At 36.2% G+C, this 22,094-nt stretch overlaps 1 protein-coding gene across 1 annotated transcript in view; it reads left to right on the top strand.

Moving 5' to 3' along the window:
* Positions 1-22,094, top strand: part of MCTP1 (multiple C2 and transmembrane domain containing 1) — a 212,139-nt gene that overhangs the window by 63,828 nt on the left and 126,217 nt on the right. Inside the window, 3 exon segments of the mRNA XM_050987037.1 lie at positions 6,848-6,886; positions 16,209-16,379; positions 17,858-17,988. Of these exon segments, the coding sequence (XP_050842994.1) occupies positions 6,848-6,886; positions 16,209-16,379; positions 17,858-17,988 (341 nt within the window).

The following is a 22,094-nucleotide window of genomic DNA, read 5'->3' as shown; positions in this document are numbered from 1 at the left end:
GTAACCTGTGCAAGTGGGACAGTGTTTTGTTGGATTTTTTTATGCCAGCTTCTTTCCCACACTGTGAGCCACCACTGTGCAGCCACAAAACTCAGTTTACTCACAGACTTTGTCCAGGCACTCGAACACAGAGACACATGCACTCAGCACTCCCCTACACCTTCAACACAGCCAAATTTCCAGAATCTTCCAGGAAGAAGACTGTTCTTCATGCCCAGAACTTATACAGGAGGTATTGGGGCATTTACCAGAAGAGTAAGGGTTATAACCCCCAGTTTTTGTGGGCCTCCAGCTCTGATGGACTGTACATCACAACCATGGGCCACGATCACCCACGCATCACAGAAGCCACAGGTGGTGGTATCTTTCTCTTGCTTCTACTGTCTCTTATTCTTTCTTTTTATCTTTGGAATTTCCCACTCTTAAGATGATCATACACTCTAGGACAGCTAGAGATGCCTTTTCCAATGTTACACTTTCCCCCGCCCCCAGTTTTGGTTTTAAAACACTAATTCTAATAAATTTTTTTGTTAAATTGCTTATTTAACATCATTTTGGTTTATCCACCCCTAAGGATCCATTAACAATGAACCTGTTTGCCCTGTCTTATGGACAGGTTGCAGCTAAGGCCAAGAAAAAGGATTACTCTGATGAAACTGTCCATGGATATGTTCAGCTGCATGGTTTTTGTAAGAACATATATGTTTCTGTATGCTGCAGTGTGAGACATCCTGTTGCATACCTGCAGAGTACTGGCAGATTCTACTAGTGTTCTTTTTACACTTTTCTCTCAGGTAGTAGTAACTTGATAAGTCAGTTACTGGATCTAGGTGTCTGGTATGTAGTAAAGCAAAGATGTAGAATTTTGGAAATTATTTTATCCTCTGTTAATTTTCCTCATGGCATCCTGTTAGTACTTAATAAAAATAATGAAATATAGTGCTAATGTGCATCTAGCTTATATAAGGAGTGTACTTTTCTTTTTTTTAAGCAATATGTTTGTCCATACAGCTCAGAATTTTGTTTTGCAAATTTACATCACAAGCGTCTTAAATTAAGAAAATAATTTATGTAAATTAAGAAATTAACTTAATTTTGGGCTTTTTTTTTTTTCATCAGTCTGGTCTGAGTCAGGTGGTACTTGCCCTGTTTTTCCAAGTTGCTGTGACACTGTCCTGCCATAATCCTAAATCATGCAACACAGAAACACTGTATTTTTATGTGGTATATCATTATGTGGACAGCACAGCTTTCCTTTCTTCATCATACAGAGAGGGTAGCTACTGTGCTGCCTCCTGTTTTCTGCTATTATACCAAGTGTTCCAGAATTGTAGAGGAGAGATAGTGAAATGAAGACATTACAGTGTAACATGTTTTTCATAAGGGGGTTCATAAATTAGCACTGGATGTTGAGAGTATTGGGAGATTGTAGTGTTGCTGGTTAGCAAATTTTTTGATATCGAAATGGCTGGTTGTAATAGGATGAAGAATTTTACACATTTCATTATTAGCTTTTTAAATATAACTCAAGTCACCAAATTTTCTTCCCATTTAAACTATTATATAGAACTTCAGTCTGAAAATGCCTACTATTCCAATTAAGAATCAGGTGCCTAATCTGCAGCTTAGTATTGATTTGAAACCAGTCTTCCCAAGATAGGATCACCGCAGAGTTCTGGTGAAGTTACAATAAAATCAGAGTCTTCAATGCAAGGAAGATGACCTACAAAATTAATATGTAATTGCTGTATGTTTAATGCCTTAAGGGTTTAATAGTTGAAAGCTGAATTGGCTTCTTTCTGTTACTACGTGTACTTATTTATTTATTAGCTTTTATTGACTCTTGAAGGAACAGGTATATTACAAAATCTATCACTCCAGTTGAACTGCTATCCTTGGCAAGTTTTGAAAGGTTTTGTAATAATGAAGATATTTTTATTGAAATGAAAGGGATTGAGGTCAATATATTTTCAAATGTAATTTTAGAGGATTAAGACTAATTCTTGTCTACTCTTGAAAATGTGCAGCATATAAAGCAGCACTAAAAGCAACTCCCAAATTCCTGGTCTGTATAGCACACTGTTTGAATGATTGATGCTCCCCTTCTACTTGGATATCTCTACACAGGTAGTAATTTGAGTATCCTTGAAATATGTAGATAAAAACCTGAGCACTTTTAAGTATGCATTAATGACTGATGCATGGAAGACACAGAGACACTGTCTCTTCACATCATGTGCAGTGTTTTCCTGTCATTGCAAATTTCCTTAAATCCTGTTGGTTTGATATCCCTATATAATGTACATTTCAAAAATTAATTTTCTCCTGAATAGGTTTCATTTTGCTCAGGTGATAACTCTTAAGTTGCTTGCAATTGAGAGTTGCAAGTAATTATGTAATTAGGGTAATACTTTACCATTTTACATAACGTGTGTGTTGTCACACATAAATGGTGTTAAATTGTAAAGCTGAAGATTACAGAAATTGCCTGGAAGTACTTAAGCTGCTGTAACTATAATTCCATATGTTTAAAATGAGAGTGTTTATTAAGACCATGAGGGAAATACAAAAATAGAACAGCTCTAAAACAAGAAGTGTTAGATTTCCCATGCAGCCACACAAACCACATGGTGTTTTGATCCTGTATCTTGGGCAGGTCTCTAGCCATATTTCAAATTAAGCCTTTTAAAACAAGACTTGCTGTTTGTGATGTGTTGTTTGGTAACTTTTTGATGTGGATTATACTTTTCAAAGAGATCCTTTCACTGCCTGAACTGCAGCGAGGCTGTTTTGGAGGTCATGCACTGATGTGCAGGTAAAGTCTTCTGAGGAGGATGTGTTGTTGGAGGACAGGTCTCACAAAGCATTTTATTGATGTTTCAAAATAATGTAGCTGTATGTTACAGGAAAATGCATCCTCTCACAGTGCCTAAGAAATATTGATGCTTCTGGAGGATAAGATATTCCAAGTGCAAGTTTGAAATTAAATGGGACAAATTCAGGGGCCTAGTTGTATATTGCCACCTGTCTGTGAGAGAGGTATGATTTTTAAAATAAGCAGCCAACTTGACACAGTAGTAGATTGTTTTGGATGAAGACTTGAGTAGTGAAAAGAAATTACAGATATATTTGGTCCACACAGGAGCATTTTTCCCCCTTATCTTTCTGAAAAAAATTCTGATGGAATTCAGATTTTATGTGTACTGACTGATGAGATGATCTTGAGACTTACAGCTGGAAAGCTCCACTTCCTCAGATCATTATATTTTGGGATTCATATATCAATTAGGAATATTAACATAAATATACAATAATATAACTGTGTGTAAAATTGACAGTGTAATTGTGTTATAGTGACTAGAAAAGAGGATTATTTATTTTTGAGTCCTGATGAACTGTGAAAAGCAGCGTTTAATCAGTTAACAATTGAGTTTTTTCAGTAGAAGATATTGGACATAATTTCAATCATAAAGAGATTCAGTAAACCAGTTTAATAAATAAGGACACATTATTTTATTTTTGTGGTACATTTTATTTGAACAAAATACAGAAATAGCCTGCAGTTATTGAATACGATTGGAAGAGTATGGACTGATAAACAAATCAAAATTTCTAGAAAATCTTGTCTGTATCTTTGCCATTAGCTACCTGGTGCTTGTCCTAAAGGCATTAAAATGTGAATATTTAAAGTAATAATCTTTTAATGTCTCTTCAAACTATGTACATAAATAGAAAGATAGCATATCTAAAGTTATTAGAAGTCCTATTCTTTTGATTTTTGACATGTAAAGGCAATCGATTTGTTGTGATTTATGAAAAATCATAAATCGTGAATCAAAATTGATTAATGAATAATTTTCATATGACTATAAACATTAGAAAGTTTTAGTGTTCATGGGAAGTTTAGTCTATTTCCAGCCTAACACAGTAAGTTGAAGCAGCACTAGTTCCAACAATTAGTTTGTGTTTGCTTTGTCCTTTAGCACTACTTGTCCTTTACATTAATGCCTCATTTCAGTTTTAGTGTTTGGGAGGACAGATAGCTTAGCTAGCCAGTGCAAATTAAAAAGATGTAAAATAAATAAATATGTGAGAAGTATGTGTATATAAAAATGTTTAAACCGGTCAGCTCTAAAGATTTGTTAATTTTAACTCAATTAATAAAAATAATGTGGTTTTGATGTACTTTCTGTATTTTTTATTAATTTCTGCTTTTGATGACCAGTTTAAAAGAAGTCAAAAGTAGCAATTGAATTTTTTTCTTAGACCTACTCCAACAAAGCTTGTCTTGTTACTTTAATTCTGACAGTGTTTCTTATTTCCTTTTGGATACATGTGGTGCTCTGTGTGACAGCGTGCTGCTTGTGATTTTGTGCATGTGTATAGACTTCCTGGGGATTCTGTTTGGTGTTGTAGTCATGGGTGCCACAATGCATGTGAGTTTTTATGGGTCTTTTTTCATCAGCATTCAGCACACCTACTCCACCACTGGAAAACCTGCAGTAAGCAAGTTCTTCAGAACTGCATGTCACCCATTTCTTCACTACCATGTCAGTTCCCTACCTGGGTCTTAACAGGCAGTTTTCAGCTATAGGAAATGACTATTTCCTGAAAGCTGGTAGCTTGATAAGAAGCATTGCCAGTCAAGACCAGCAGTGACTGGGGACAGCTGTTCATCACTGCCAGCAACCTAACAAAGAAAATGGAAAAAAAGTAAACATATGAGTTCTATTTGGATATTGTTATTTATTGAGATTAAAGTTCAAGGAATTGGTTTTTTCCTAAAACAATCTATCTCAAATGTTGCTTAGGTTTTTTTACTTCATATAAAACTATTAACATTAATGTGCTGTCAGTTTGCTTGTTGTCTTAAATCATGTGTTGCATTATTTATTTATTTATTTATTTGCTAGAGGGACATTAACATAATAGAGAAGAACTCCAGCAATAGACTCAGGGCATGGAATATTTTCAGATTAATAAGTTCCATGTAGATCATCCATCATGATCTGCCCTATGCTATTTATGTTATTGGCTTTTAAGGATGGTTGTTAAGGTTTATCTTGCTTTAGCTGTAATGATACCATTTACTAAGTAAGGGTGGTTGTACCTTTCTGTAGCTACCACACAAACTGAACTTCTCAAAGTTGAAAAAGTCATAGAGTAGGGTTGGTTTGGAAGGGACCTTAAAGATCATTTAGTTCCACTCAACCTCTTCCACTAGGTCAGGTTGCTCAGGTCCCCATCCAACCTGGCTTGGAACACTTGCAGTAATGGGGCAGCCACAACTTCCTTAGCTGACAATTTCCAGTGCCCTCACAGTGAAGAATTTCTTCCTAGTATCTAATCTAAACCTGTATAGTTAATTCAGCTGTCAGGACTTCCTCTGTTCCTTCCTTACAGCCTGGTCTGAAGCACAGTGAAGCTGTGTTTGTGCTCTGACCTATAGCTTTGTAGGATTCAGAAATTACAAGGAAGGGAGGAGCTGTGCTGTATTGAGCAGGACTCAGGAACTCAGATTTTCTTCAGGGCCTGCTGTGAGCCTCAAGCTGTCAAATTCTTACATGCCTCTCTAAAAAAAAGAGTTAATTGGCATTCTCTAGCTTAATAAAACATTTAGTATATATTCCAAAGGCACAGTGCTACAATTATTATTAACTTACTGCAGAGCACTTAGGATTTAACTGTCCATAGCAATTAAAAAAGTTTCCTCAGTGGCTAGTTATTTTTCTTCTCACAAAAATCTGTCTATTTGAAAAATTTCTGGGTATTTCAGAAATACCCCCTCACACACAATTTCTATAATTTGAATTTTTTCAAAAAAATATAATTTAATTTCTTAGCAACTAAAATAATTTAATTTCAAAATTAATTTCCATTACCTGAAAAAGCAAGTGTTTTCAAAATTGTTAATTAATTATGGGTTTTTTCCTACGGTGAAAGTTTCAATAGAAATTGAAACTATTCAATTTATTTATTAAATATTTAATAAATAAAATATTGATTTTATTGATTTATTCTTGCTCAATGTCAGTAACAGGCTGCTAAACCTTATTAGGTTGTATAAGGTAATTTCTTTGCATTTCCACAGAAATGCTTTAAGCAACAGTTGTGTTTACAGATAAACCTTCTATAACGTACTTGATCAGAATGTCTCTTTTATTTAATGGTTGGGAACGTGTCCTGGGTACTTTGGCTCCTAGCAGTGCCAAGGTTTTACAGATTGTTTAGGTAATGGAACAGGGAAACTGAGGTTTGGCTTTTTCAAAGAGTGAGGATATAACTATTTTTTTCTACTTCATGTATGTAATTATCAAACCAAAGAACTATTTTTACTGCTGTGAAATGAGCAAGCAGTGAGAATCTTACGGATTTTGTAATAGATTTGTGTCATCAAAGGAGCGTCATGCGGGTTTTCTCTTTTGTGGCTATACCTGTGGGTAAGGTATACAGTAGTATTCAGAAAGGTTGGAGCACTTTATTATTAAGAAATAATAAATAAATACTCAAATATCAGTCAGAATTGAAATCACTATCTATCATGGCATAATTATTTATTTTCATTTTTAAATCTAGTTCTTTCTGTCTTTTCTTTCTTACTAGTTTATGTAGTGCATTGTCTCCAGAAATGAGGCACCCATACCACCCAGAAAAGTATGCCTGGGTATGCACAGGGCTGCTGCTTGTCTGGATTTATTTCAGTTTTGTATGTATCTGTTGCTGGAGTGTACATGTTGCTGCTTCAGTTGTAGTGGTGGTTATATGTGAATTGCCCTGTTTGAGACTGTTGGCCTCCTTTTCTGTATTGCAGAGAAAAGGTAATAAAAATGCTCTATTTTATTTTCAGACAATGCTAATGAGGAAGAGTTGGAAAAGATCAAGTAAGGTAACTTTGTAACTTTTAGCATGGGGTCTTCTAGCTGGTGGCGTTGGTTTTTTTTGTTTGGTTTTTTTTAGAACAACTATGATTTCTTGCCAAGCATGCCATATAGGAGTGGAAACTTCTGGCACAGGATTTATTGCACTTCCAAATGTATTTTAACGACAGTGTTTTTTGTTTCATTAAATAAACATCATGGTATAGTTCAGCTTTTAATGTAATCATAAAACCTTTCAGCTTTGTCACAGCACTTTAACCTATCTGGAAGCCATCTAGTAACTTCTCGTAAGTGGCCAACATGTCCTGAATCCTTTTCTAGGACCTTTAATTTCTCAGGTCTAAACAATTTCTTGTGTTAATGTGAACAAAGAATTCATGCCAAAGAGTATGTTTTATTTTCCTGTTATGTACTTCTCTTACTGATTCGTGTTTTGTGTGCAAAAGTTTTCACAGTGAAACTTCTTGAAGACAAATTTCCCCTCTCAGTGGTTGTGCACAGGTGCCAGTCATGGCCAGGCCTTATGGGAGCATAGTGAACTCCACTTCATAGAGCTCTTTAAGCTTCTCCCCTCTTAGGAGTTATGGATGTGATAAAAATGGAGTGGTGTGTGCTGTTTTCCACAAGAGAAAGACTGAGAGTTTCAGTGTAGTGGAATGCAACCAATTTTTACCTTTTTTCGTCTCTCTGTATTGTTAAAAAGAGTGTATTTACTGCCTAAAGTGAGTGAATTTAAAAAAAAAAAGTGTCTAAAAGTAGGTACGTAACCCTATTAGGTAATAGAGAAAGGGCTCCTTTTGAGATCATTCTTCTTCAGGAAGTGTTTGGCTTGTGCTTCTGAGAGCTGAGATAAAAATCAGAATATTAGAATTTTTTTAAGATACCGTTATAAAATTTCCTAAACCAAATTTTGGGTCTGTCTAGACTTTATGTACACCTCTAATAAATTAATTTGTTTTTACATGTCATGACACTGTTCTTTGATGTTAAAGTCTGTCCTTGAAGCCTACCTTTTTTTGTGACATAGGTAGCTTGAAGTTAGGGTGTAGCAATGCAGATCACTAAGGTGTGGCATGTGTTCATGAACTGCATGCCTACTCATGTTTTTCTGTGTGACTTTAACTATTTAAACAAAGCTATTTCAGTGAAGGAAATACCTTTTAGCCAAAGCATATGGAGAAAGAGCTCTGTCAGAAACATCAATTTCACTGAAAATTGCTTACTTCTGAATTAATGTCTACTTTTTCCATTTGCACATCTGTGGGAGAATTGCTATTAAATTGAGTTTGAACATGATCAGACCCCATGTTAAACTTCTTAGATTAATGACTCATTAAGGAAACACCAGGAAAACTTTGTAAATGTTTTAATTTGAGGACAAACTGATTAAACAAGTGGTTTAGCAGTTTTAGCCAACATATTACGGGAAAAATATATGTATATAATTATATATACATATGTATATATAATTATATACATATATGTATATAAAAATATATGTAAGATTTATCTGCTATGCCCTCTCAAGTAACATCATCCCAGTAAAATCTGGAGGAAAAGGTAATAGTCTTTTTCTCTTATATCCTTTCTTCTGTTTCATATCATCAATGGTAGTTTAGAACTGAGATAGCTAGAAGGTACTAAAATAACAACACTCTAATTTATACTATTAATAAGTGATGAGTTTCTATTAATACTATTAATTAATCACTATTAATATGTTGCTGAGGGACATTGATCAATTAGAATGAAATGTCCATTCTTACCAGAAATTAAGATAAATTAGTATGTTCTGCATCATGTATAAATGAAGATAAAAATACATTGTCATCCCAAAGTCATCAAATCACACTGTGGTTTGGGTTGCAAGGGACCTTAAACCATCTAGTTCAACCCCTGTGCAGGGACCCATCCCATTTGACCAGGTTGCTCAGAGCCCCATCCAGTATGGCCTTGAACACTTCCAGGGATAGGACATCCACAGCTTTTCTGCACAACCTGTTCCAGTGCCTCACTACCCTCACAGTCAAAAATTTCATCCTAATACTCAGTCTCAAACTATGTTCTATCAGTTTGAAGCTATTCCTCCTTGTCCTGTCACTCCATCTCCTTGTCAAAACTTTCTCTTCAGCTCTTTTATAGCCCCTGTGGGTACTGGAAAGGGCTCTAAGCTCTCTCCAGATGCTTCTCCATGTTGAACAACCTCAACTCTCACAGTCTGTCTTCTCCAACCCTCTGAGAATCTTTGTGGTCTCCTCTGGACCCAGTCCAATAGGTCCATGTCCTTGTATTGAGAATCTCAGAGCTGGATCCAGTACTTCAGATGGGGTCACAACAGAGGAGAACAGAGTACAGGATGAGAATCACCTCCTTTGACCTGCTGACCAAACTTCCCTCGATGCAGCCCAGAGGGCCATCTGTGTCCTGGGCTGCAGCAACATACGAGAAGGTTATGTTGAGCTGCTTATCCACAACACCCCTCAAGACCTTCTCCTCAGGGCTGCTCTCATTCCATTCTCTGCTGAGCCTGAAACTGTGCTTGCCTTAGCCCTGACCAAGGTGCAGAATGTTGCACTTTGCTTTGTTGCACTCTGTGAGATTTGCATGGGCCTCAATCACTAATGACAAACTACTTCTGATTAGTTGCAATTGGGGGTGAAAGGGTGTATTTACTGCCTAGAGCAAGTGAATTAAAGTGTTTTTTCTTTGCATTTAGGTAACTATATTTCCTTTAATTCCGCTTTAGAAACTTTTGCACATACTTTAAAACTGAAAAATAGAACTTATGAACATTTTAAACAAGAATGAATTGTTGAGTGGCTTTCAGCTCTGAGCTAATGACTGTTTTTAAAATTTATTTTAGAAACTTTTCCAAAAGTATGTGTGTTCCAGTTCCACAAACTGAAGTTCCAAAACTTATGGCCTTAAAAACTGATGGTTTTATGCCCAACTCAAAATACTTAGTTTCTGTAGTTTCTGATTTGCGTTTTCCTAATATCAGAGTTTTAAAATTGAAACAAAATCCTTTTTCCACTGGAAAGAGATGCCTTTTGAGAAGACAATAAAATTGGAAATAGCAAATCATGGTATAAGTATTGCAAGGACAAACATAAGCATTGAGTTGTATGATATTTCTTAATTGAAGGAATTTACAGTTGGTTTAATCTTTCTACCAGAATCTCTGAGCCAAAACTCTAAGGAATTTTAGAGGACATGGTAGAATTACTGCATTTTGAGTTCTTTGAAGAATCTTTTAAGACTGAGAAAAACATTTGTTTTTTGTAAGCCATGATGTTCTAGATATCAGTTTAGCAGCTGTAAGTAGTGCTTAAAGGAAAGCTACTAAATAATGGAAGTGAAAAACAGTCAGAATAGATAGTCTACCTGTTTGATAGATATCTAATTACAAAAATTAGGCAAACATTTGATGAGGCTTATATTTGCATTAATTGTGTGAGTGATAACAGCTGATCCAGCTAAGAACAAAACCAGCAGAGTAGCATTTTGTCATGGGGTTTCTTTTCTACATTTCCAAAAGCGTGGGAAGTTTCCATCAAGTTTTGGTTGCCACTCTTTTTGTGTATCAAGTCCCTGTCAGCTTTGGGACTGTGGTGATGTTGGCTATCCCAACCCGTTGACTTTTACGTGTTGCAGCCACAGTTTCCAAGGGGAATTACTGGGACAAAGAATGGAGGCGGTTAGGACTATGCTGGCACAGGCTCTCTTAGAAAGTGTTTCCGCACACGTTGTCCTGTATAAATGTTTTCATCCTGGTAAAGAAAATCCAAGTCACAGTGAGTGCCACAGTCTGCATCATACTACACCTGAGCTGCAACCAGCAAGTCCACTTAAACAGAATGCCAACTTATTCAATTTAGAAAACCACAAAAAATATGTGAAACGCTGCAAAAGTATCAGCTGTTATTACAAATATTGTAGTGTCACAATCGCATTGCTGTACAGAAGCAGTATCTGGTTGTTAGTGCAAACTCCATAAACCAGACTTAACATGGCAGTTAAAACACTCGAGATGTAGGGCAGTGCAAATTTCTCAACTGTATAAATTTTTATTAGCTGCATCTAGAATTAGAAGAGCCTAAAATCTAAGATTTAGTTTGTAAAAATTAAGGAAAGCTTTATTTCGTATTGCAATAATTTTCAGTAGCAGTCCATTTAGAAAACTTTCTTAGTTACAATGAGGCAAAAGTAAGAAGGACTCATCATGATCCCATTGAAGGCATTTCTGTAGCTCAGTGTCTATAATGCTGATGAATTCAAACCATTTTTTCCATTTCTATTTGCCTATAGTAGAGGGAGAATGAGAAATCACTTGTAATGCATAGTGTTCTCTCAGAACCTGAAGAGGCTGACTGAGGACACAGGCTGACCCCAGCCTCATTTCCCCTCGCCAAACGCTGTTCAGGAAATACACAGCTGGACCTTAAGGTTTGAGAAGGTCTACTTCCTAACATTCTTGACTGCAGCTATTACATATAATAGTAAATGTGTGATTTTATAAGTTTAGAGCTCTAGTATAATCAGAAAACATGCGGGGATATTTAAAATTATTACTTTATCTGTTTTGCATTGTGATAGTGTCAAAATATTTCAATCCAGTTCAAACTCTGTTCTGACACACAATGTAGGATCTCCATAGAGTAGACCTTTCAGGTCATACTTTTAGTTGCTTCTTATGTAGGAAAAGCATTGCAAATGCATGTGACGGTCTCTTGATTTTTTTCATTGGTTTGTACATAGATCTACAGTTGTATTTACTGAAATTCTCAATCTTTATTTTACATTGATTATCCAAGCTCTGCAAGCATTCTAGAAACGGGGGGAGAGAAATTATTCTTACTTGAATTTACAGTAGAATTTTTGCAACATTGACTTAGATTCACTTTGCTGTATTTCTATATCTGTGCTCTGTTAAGTGGTGGAGAGAAGTATTTTTCTTTCCTATATTTTTTTCACTAATTTCTTGATTGATTTTTTTTGAGCTTTGAAACCAAAGTTATATTTTGGATTGAAGTGCCTCTGCAGATCATATAGTGCATTATTGATTTGCTTTTTAAAAAAATTATTCAGTTTGTGGTAGACATCTTTATTTTTGTCTGTTGTGTTCCAGGGCTCAGAGGAGCAGTATATCTTAGGCATGTGTGTAATAGGGAGGAGATTTAATAAAAGCAGAGTCTCTTTGCACAAGCACATGCCAGTGAAAGAGGCGGTACTTTGCAGGGCATGAGGGCTGATTAATGAAGAAATGAGGTTGGGCTGGGAGGAGACAATCCATGTGGTTTCTCCCACTTGATATGGACTAAAGTTTCAGAAGACATTTAGTTACCCAAAGAGAAACAAAAATACGAAGGGATTTTTAAAAATACCAACAAAGTGCATCTCGTCTTTTGAGAAAAATAACAATAGCTCATTAACAATGTGGTATTGATTATCTGGGATCAATGCCCAGATTCTGACTAATCCTTGTTGGTTTCCCATCCTTTAATGTTACCCAGAAATACCTGAATGCATGCAGAATACTAGGTCATGTTTATTAGATCATCTTTCAGCTCTGGCATTTGGCTAGCAGTATTAATCACATCTAGCAGAGGGTGCAGTTCTGTCAGAAGATTCTTTTCTCTTGATGCCCCTAGCCCACACACATCATCACATTTACACAGAATAGGTAGAACACAAATAAAAGCTGTGTTTTTCACATAACAAAAGTGCTGGGTTTGCTTGCTGTTTATTAAGCATTAAAGCAGTGTGTGGATATGAAAATATTTGGGTTTTTCTTTCACAGGTTGCTTTGAGCATCCTTTGGTGTGAAAGACTTTTTTTCAGAAGTCAAATTTAAATTTCCTTTTGGAAAAAGAGAGAGGGAGAAAACTTCATTGCATGCAGACTGCAACTTACCCACCACCCTCTCTCTTTGGGGGGTTTGGGACACATCAGGTGGGAGTCACTATGCCAGTATTCTGCACAAAAATGTGAATGATGTAAACAATAGTCCCATATTAATGATGGTTTGGACTGAGATTTTGATCTTGCTTATTTCCAAATTGTGGCATTTTATATTAATTTGTAACTTCCCACCTATTTACAGATAAATGAAAATCTGTGCAGTTACTTCTTTTTTTTTCCTGTTTGTGGCACAAGAGTGAATCTAAGCTGCAATACTCATTACATGCTTTCTGAAGGAAATAAGTTACCTAAGAATAAGTCTGGAGAAAGAGTCCTTCATAGGAAAAACTGAGAAAGATACACACTCATTTCTTTGTTTTATTCTCACGGTTGCCCTTCTGAATTTGTATCTCAGAGTGGGCTGGATTTTACAGGTGTTTTAGATGCCCAGAAATGTACCTACAAATGTGCCTGCCTCACACTGTGAAAATAAATTCATAAGGAAAGAACTTCAAAATGTGAAATCAGTCTTACTTTCCCCTTTTTTTCAGCTATCTTTTTGTCATATTTGACTTGAAATCTGAACATTCTGTTTTTCTTCCTACAAGAACCATTAAATGAAAAGAGAGGCTATGTCAGTAAATTATCTGTAATTTCTGAAAGTAAGTGTGGTTTTGACTGGAAGAAAAGTGTGTTGGATTCCCTTAAGTCTTGCTCAGAAACAAGAAATCTCCAGCTGGAAGTTACTCTTGTGGAGAAGGCCACATAGGCTGTGCTTTTCATGTCCAGGAAATCTCAATAGCTTAAGCTTCAGTGAGCTATGCTCTAACTCTTTCAGTACCTCTCCCTTTTGCTGTTCCATGTATCTGTGTTTTACCAGTAAAGACAGGAACCAGAGGTGCTGTGGTTCACATTCACTGCCATGAGTAAGAAACAGACCCAACCAATCAGTACCTCTTTGTAGCAGCTGGCTGCTTTTCTTCCAGCATGGTGAAACATAGAATCTGGAACTTTACTGTCAGTCAAGATGCCACTAGGGTATGCCTAAAGCTTTGATTGTCATTGACTGTGAGATGTGGCTCTGACCTGGGAGGGCTTCCTCCTGCAGCACGTGCACACTTGTTCTCCAGCCTCCTGCCTGACTCTTATTAACTCCTGTCTGACCTGTCTGTCATTTTACACCCAGGTCTTGGTCATCTAGATCTTACTTTGCTACCTTGTATGGAAACTACCCCCACTGATGAAACTCCCGACTGGTCAGAAAAAAAAAAATCACCTTGCTTGATGATGGGGCAGATACTCTAGTGCAGCGATTTATTATAAGAGCTGCTGAAAATACCAAATTTAGATCAAGTATACTCTCTAAATTTTTCACTGTCTCACTGATAAAGAAGTAGAGCACTATGCAGTGTGCTTAAGATTTACTTCAAAAGACTTGTAAATGTAAGTTCATGATAGACTTCTGGAAATCATATAGATACCCATTCAGCTCTTAAAACAGCCCCAAGAACTGTATATTCTTTGCAGAAGTCTCAACCACTGGTTATATCCCAGTATTAAATACCTTCCTAAACATGTTTGGGTTTTTTCTGTATCTCTCATCATTTTGTGTTCAGGGCAGAGCCAGTTATTTATTATCCAGTCTTTGTTTTGCTCCAAGCCCTCTAAGAAACTGGAACAATAAAAAAAAAAAATACCACTTCTTCACAAATCAAGTTATTGGCAATGATGACAGTATGCCCTCAATGAGAGGTGATTTATGCTGTGAAAAAGTTTATATAATGATCCCAAGTTATAAATGAAATTTCTTCTGGCAACTGATTTTCCCAAATCTTCCCTAATTTTTGTAGAGGGTCTGCTTGCATATGTCCCACTGCTGCTTCATGTTGCAAGTTCAAGATTATTGCACACACAGTTCCTTGTTTGCCTTTGTAGAAACAGCAAATTCAGAGAAGTTTCTCTGCAGTCAAATTCTTCATTTTAGGAAGGGAAACCTTTAATAAATATAGTGAAATATTTTGGGAATAGCCATTCTACTTGGAGTGAATAACCATTAGAAAACACAAATGCATGCCAAAAAATACCTGAAGTACTGCAAAAAGTATGTTAATCATATTTGCACCCAATGGCCACAGTTCTCATGTCTGTTCTCTCTGGAGTTTGGGTGAGTGTGATTATAATCTCTATCATTGTCTTGGGGTGATAAAGAAAAACCCCTCTCCTAGGCACCTGCATTGCTGTAGCCATCCAGCAGAGTTTGCTATCTAAAAGACTCAAACCCAACCTGCACTGAAACCCTCTTACAGAGGTAGTGGAGGTCTGTAAGGGATGAAGCCAGGCGTGCAAGACCTGCATGTGTGCAGGTTGCTGAGCCCACAAAGGTTGCTGAGACCACAAAAACTTTGTTGCTCAAACATTGCAAAATGAAGTTGTAGTTATACATGCAGACTTTGCTTTTTTTTATTCCTAGAGAAAATAATTTTCAAGATTAAATATAGTATAGCTATCCAGTGTTCTGATTATAGATAAGGTAGCATTTAATGAATAAAGTTTCACAATATAAGGTAGAGCCTTTACCAGTATTGCTTCTTGGATGCACTTGGATGCTTCTTGGATGCATTTGTCTTCCTTAGGAGTGCAAAGGGGATTCCAGTTCTGGTACCTGGTACCCGTTGTAGCTCAGAGCAAACTGAAAATGATCTTCAATTGCTCAAGTTTATATCCTCCTACTCTTAAACCTCCAGTAGAGTTCATTGACGAAAGCTGTAGTTGCCTGGTTTGTGTGTGTGAATCTTATTTTGACCCCCAGAATCAGTGGCTGAGGGTTCACAAGCCCACAAGTCTCTACACAGTTCTGAACAGAGGTTTTGTTCTTTCCAAACTCTTGAATTTACATGCTGGTACTCAATTCACGTTTCTGAGAATACCAGATCATTTCAGAGGCAGAGATAGAGGAATTTATTGAACTATTTTTCCTTGATACATATTTCTAGTGGGTTTATATTATGTTATTCTAAGGGAAGATTATATTCTCAACAGGGCTTTATGTTTATAAACATGGAGTTTGTTCAAGTTCATTCAATCATTTGCTACTAATAGAAAAGACTTTCTAACATTTATTTTTATTCTATCAGCAAAGGAAGAAGTGAAGCAGAAAGAAACCCCTTTCTTAAAAATGAACATTTCCTTGGGCATCATTTGTTCTGCTTGTTTATGCAAAAGCAGCATATGACATTACCTGCATAATTGTCACAATTTTATTACTCTCCAAATAATTCTTTGCAATATATTTTACGTATGTACTGTCAAATAGCTTTAAAATGTCTTCAGTGATTGTTTTAGATTCATAGTTACATGAAATAGAACATTAAAAGCAGGGGAAATGTTTGGAATTGTGTTAACTAAATCTCTTCTTTTGTTTCCATAAAGTTTCAGACCCAGAGCTTACGTCTCTCAGACCTGCACAGAAAGTCTCAGTTATGGAGAGGGATAGTTAGTGTTACCTTAATAGAAGGTCGTGAACTTAAGGCAATGGATGCAAATGGGCTCAGCGATCCTTACGTGAAGTTTCGTCTGGGGCATCAGAAGTACAAGAGCAAGGTAATTTTAGGTGTAACCGAAATTTTTTTTGAAAAGCTTTGTTCCTGTTTGATGTTTTTAGCTTGTATGGCTTTCAGTAGTAATGAAGATTTATTGTTGTAATAATTACCTGTCAGAGCACCTGGAGCTTTGTTTAAATGTTTCTTCTTGTTTCTTTGTAAAGAAAAGTAGTACTAGATGGGAAAATATGTAGTACTGAAAAATGCTGTTTTGCAGGGGGACACACCTAACATTCCATATAGAAACTGTGTTGGCTTTTATTTACTGTTAGGGCTCATTCATGGCAGGGAGGAGATGCAGAGTGATTCTGACAAGGTCTTTCTGGCTTGATGCTGGGTGTCTCTTGGACTCTTTGCATTGTCTTATCCTCAAGCCATGTCACCATTGTCTTATCCATGTACCGCATTCATAAGCTCATTTTCCTTTTCATGTCCTTAAAAACGAGTTTTATTAAAGTTTTCTTCATGTATAACCTTCACAGGTAGAGAGGAGATAATTATTATGAAGACTTGCTTGGCTTTGTTGCTACTTTTTTTTGTCTTGGTCCCTGCCATTTGGAAAATTGCTGTTTAGGGGAGATGCTGGGACAGTTGATGATGCACATGACCTTGCTCTCTCCATGGCCATGACAGTCACTGTGGTATCCATGGCCAGATTAAGGGTAAATTGAGGGCAGGAACATTTTATTGTCATATTTGTAGATCTCTGAGCCTGCATTAGGGCCTCTAAATCTGAAATTAGAAGAAAGAAAATTTCATGCTTTGGTGAATTAAAAACTTTCATAATCCTTTCTGAATTTTCTTTTTTTTTCAAGCCAGTAGAACTGCTGGTTGTAGGGAGTAGTGTTGGTTAAGTGTTGGCTAGTGTTGGCTTCTGTCCTTGCTCAGGCCAGTGAATACTGCTTTTGCATTATGGTAGAAAATTCAGAAATTTGGACTGAAATTATTAAGAAAGCTGCTTTCATCAGAGTTTCAAAGGAAAGGAACTAAAATACAGTTTTGGAAGTGAACTAATTTTATTCCATAGGAAGTAAGCCATAGTGTCATATTTCTTCCAATATTATTGCAGCAGGGGAAAAAAAATGACAGGATACAATTGTTTAAGTACTTACAGTCACCATCGTCATGTCATTGCAGGTGCTTTGTTTACTTTTGGCCTCAGAAACATTATAGCTAATTGTCACTTCACAGAGGACATAATTTTTCTGCAGAGAAATGGCTTCATTCCCAGGACAAATCCTTTGTTTAGGAGGTTTTTGAAGGTGACAAGTTGCAGGATTTTGGAGGTTGCTGCTACATCAGAGAGGCATGAGAGAATGGGCTAGTAGTCTTTCCTAATTACCATGTTTTAATTCTCACTGCTTGAGATATTGATACTGCAGACAGAAGAAGCTTCTTGAACAGACTTTAATCATCAAATTTAAAATTTAAGAAAGTGTATGCCTACACAATGTAATACAACTTTCTTTCTCCCTTTAGATTGTTCCAAAAACTTTGAATCCTCAGTGGAGGGAGCAGTTTGACTTTCATCTCTATGAAGAACGAGGTGGAATTATTGATATTACCGTGTGGGACAAAGATGTTGGCAAAAAGGATGATTTCATTGGCAGGTTTGTGCAATTTTAGCCCTCTTGGTCTGTGGGGAGAAGAGAAGTCCATGAGAGAGGATGATTAAAATGAGCCTTACCATTGAAACCGTTTCTTATGACCATTTGTTCTTGGTTTCTTTTTTGGTTTTTTTTTTATAAGTTTGGGAAGGATTTTCTACAATGATCCAGTACAGTTTGCTGCATTGCTGTAATTCTTTACACTGATGATGTAATTTAAGTTTTATTGACCAGTAGGTGGCAGCTTTTACCAATTGATAGACTGAGGTTTTCAAATATAAAAATCCCCTGTCTACAGCAATTACCAAGGTGCAGGAAGTTCCATATAGCAACATCCAGCTTGGAGGAGAAATAACTCTTGACTTGATGGATAAGACCAAATTTATGTACCAATCTTTTTTGGTAAATGAAAATAGATTTGAAGGACTGTACACATATTTTGAGACAAAGAATCATTCACCTAATTCATATTCAGGAAGAGTGAATATGTCTGGGAGTTCAAGAAATAGCTTATATTTGTATGGCTATGCTCCATTTTACAGAATAGGAGGTGGCATTAACTGTTAGCTAATAGGGGAGAAAATGTCTTGTGCTTATAGCTACTACAAAGTAGGTGCTGTTGGAAAGCTCAGGTGTTTGTTTGCTTCATATTTTCCTTGATATTCACTTTGTCATAATAACAGAGTTAATAATTAATTATTAATCCTGTATATTTTGATTGTTTTTATTGGAGGTGCTTTCACTGTTGCTTTCACATATTATGGTATGATAACGATCAATATTTTTCTGAAGTAATGTACTGATTTAGTCCACATGTTATATACCTTGGGAAATTATTCCAGTTTTCTTTTTTATTCAACATTCTTAGGAAAATCTGTGAGATTCAAAGTTTTCATGAGTGATTTTTCAGGGCATTGTCATCCAAGCACCACTTGCTGAAATCTTGCTGCTCTTGATTTTTTTGACCCCTCTGTCAGTGTACATATAATCCTTCTTCAGTTTGTCCTTGCAGACACTCTCTCATTTCACCTTCTGTTGGTACCATGTCTCTGGTAATGTAACCTGCAAAAAAATCCTTCTCCGAGGAGATTTCCATGAAAAACTGTCATTTGTCAATCTCAATCTGAATATGAAAATAGGTCTTAATATTCCCCCTCCCTGATATTCTTTTCCAGTCACTGCAGATAAAAATCACCAACAACTGACAGCTCCACTTAATGCTGACCTCTCTTCCCCAGTTTCTCCTTTCAAGGATGTCCCTAAAAGCTGGAAATATTTGGGTGCACACACTACAGACTTGTTCTGTGCATGTGTTATGGTGTGTATTAGTTTTTAAAAGCACAACTGAGTTGTGCTCCGTGACTGAAGCTCTATGGCTTTCAAGATACACATAATAAGTTGAATATCTTGATTCAGGTTCCAGAAGAAGTGATAATGAGGCTGTGGGAGGGAAACAAAAGACTTCCTGGTAGCATTCTACCATTGCTCAAGAATGAAGGATAATCCATTTCATTTTGCTGAGATCTTCCTGCTTGCTTGAATAATGTGCAAGCAGCAGCTGTAATGTTATATAAGAATATTTCTATTAAATGCATATGAAAACAACTCTTTCTTGAAGATGTCCTGCCTGGATGAAATACGCCTAGGGAGAAAGCACACTAAATTGAAGAACTGACCAAACTGAGAAAAGGTTTCACAGGTGGAAGGTAGAAGGGAAAAATTACAGGATCTTCCTGGAAAATAGCACAGAAAACCTGTGGTTTTTTTTATGTGCTAAGCTCTGTTACATGCAAATTCCAGAATGCAGTAAACTCTTCCAGAATGATATCATGTCTCAGCTGCACTTTTTGAAATAAAAGAAGTGGGGAATCAAGAACATAGGCTTCTGTGGCCCTTGTATATTATTGTCCTTTTTAGGCTGGAGTACAGTAAGGGCAGATGAAAGCTGGAAATGTGACATGGTAGCAATGATGCAGGGAATTGGGCTTGCAATCCATTTCTGAGGGCAGACAGATACAGGAAAGATGTCTGAGAAGGTTGATGATACAGAAGTGAGATCCTGGTTTTGGTGTGGCAGCAATGGAAGTGGAAGGGATGGCTTGTAAGATCAGCCTGTAAGAGTGAGAAAGGTGTTAAGAGAGTGAGTGACAGCATGACATCTAGTTCAGAAAAGTGAAAGGAGATGTCTGTCACAGAAGTAGCTTGCAACTCTGTCTTCATTTTGATGCCCAGGCGTGTTTAGTATGGCAGTGTCTGAAATGAAATGCTGACTGGTTGATTTCTGTTCTTAACTTGGAGCATTTTGTTTATAAAATACATTTGAATTTCAATTGTGTGCATTCTCCATGCGAGTTTAAAGGTTGTAGCACCTTGTGAACTTCCATCTCAGAATATTCTAAAAAGCCCCAAACCTTACAACCAGTCCTGTGTTTATTGCAGTATTTCAGTATTTCAAAAGCCTGGGAAAAGACCTCGTACAAGAGCTTTGAGACAAATGTATTTCCAATTATGTGGTGATTGGTATGAGAAAGCATTCTATCCTTGACTAGAGCTGAGCTGCATTTTACAGGAGATAAATTCTTCCATCCTTCTGAATACAGCTCTTTAAAAAACAAGCAACATTTCAGGACCAAAAAATGAGGTCTAGAAGGTCTTTTTATGGAAGGCACCAGTAGCTAAAGCCACATGGGCCACCTTCTTGCATTTACTGAAAGGTATAAAACTTGCATAAGTGGCATTAGTTATTGCTTCATCTGATAAGTAGAAATATGTGTGTATATATTTTTCAGTATGAATATATTTAATATTCACATTTTTGCTATGAGCAAATAATTTATGTACTATGTTGAGTCAATATGCTCCTGTGATTAAAAACGTACTGCCGCAAGTTAATGTAGGTAATACTAAGATCAAAATGAAGGTGATTTTAATCATCATGTAATTATTTAGCTTTCTTATCATTTATGTTTTTGAAGGCAATTCTGACTGTCACCTTTACGATAATCGGTTAATAAATCCTCATGACTGTTACACCTTTATGCATAGCACTAATCTGAACAAATGGGCTGCTGACAGGTGCAATAAATTGCCAAGAATGAGTGCTGTCAGAGAACAAGTTGTTTCTGTGAACATAGAGAATAAGTAAATCCCATGTCATGCAATTTTATTCAGCTGAAGTTATTTGCAATACAGTGCAGCAGGATTTATAGCATTATTAATTGTTATGAGAAATGCACATTTATCTTTAAAATGACATTGACTTTTGCATTTATTTTGTGCCAGGAAATTACTTCTGGCTTCATCTATATCTATTTTCATAAGTATTTATAGATGCTATTGTCTTTTTTCCCATTTGATGCAAATTAAGAAGAAAAGACCTTGTAGGTAGTGAATTCATTAAGGCTGTGTATGAATTTTATCTATAGAAAAGTAGCATTTCCCATAATCTCACTAAATATTGACACAAATACTAAGATTGATTTTGCGAGCATCCATACAATGGATGTTAGAAAAGTTAAAATACTGAAAATTACTTATTTAAGTTTATAATACCTAATCTGCTATGCCTTGTCTGTGTACTTTTTTTTGTGGTAACACAATAATAGAGTGGTTTTCAGGTGTACATAAATACAAATGATGCACAACTATGATTCTCTGATTAGTCTGAAAGCATGGGAATATGCTATCAAATTTCTAAATTAATGTGAGATTTTATTTTGAAAATACAAAATTATAAATTATTTATGGTTTGGGGTTTTTCTCCCCTCACTGATGGTTTTGTAATTCTGCTAAATGTAATTTTGAGCATTATCATAGAGAACTGAACTGTATATGAGTACTCCATCATGCATGTAAAGCTGGGTGAAGGACACTAAATATGCTCCTGTGTTTCTTCCAGATCTTTTTCTAGAGGTGATGTGGAGGCTGTGGTTTATATTGAAATACTGGCAATTTTCTGTTGCCCAGGAAGAAGGTTTTGAATAGTATTTGTGAAGTCCATGTTAATGTTAAAGTTGCAAAGTCTTGAAGTTTTCTCAATTTTGCAAAACTCAGTAAACAAGAGGCTTCCTGTTGAAATAGAAATAGTACTTTATTATGGTCTTTCAGAA

The sequence above is a fragment of the Serinus canaria genome, chromosome Z, assembly GCF_022539315.1.
Source record: "Serinus canaria isolate serCan28SL12 chromosome Z, serCan2020, whole genome shotgun sequence".
NCBI classification, from domain to species: domain Eukaryota; kingdom Metazoa; phylum Chordata; class Aves; order Passeriformes; family Fringillidae; genus Serinus; species Serinus canaria.
This window is presented reverse-complemented; position numbering and strand designations above follow the sequence as displayed.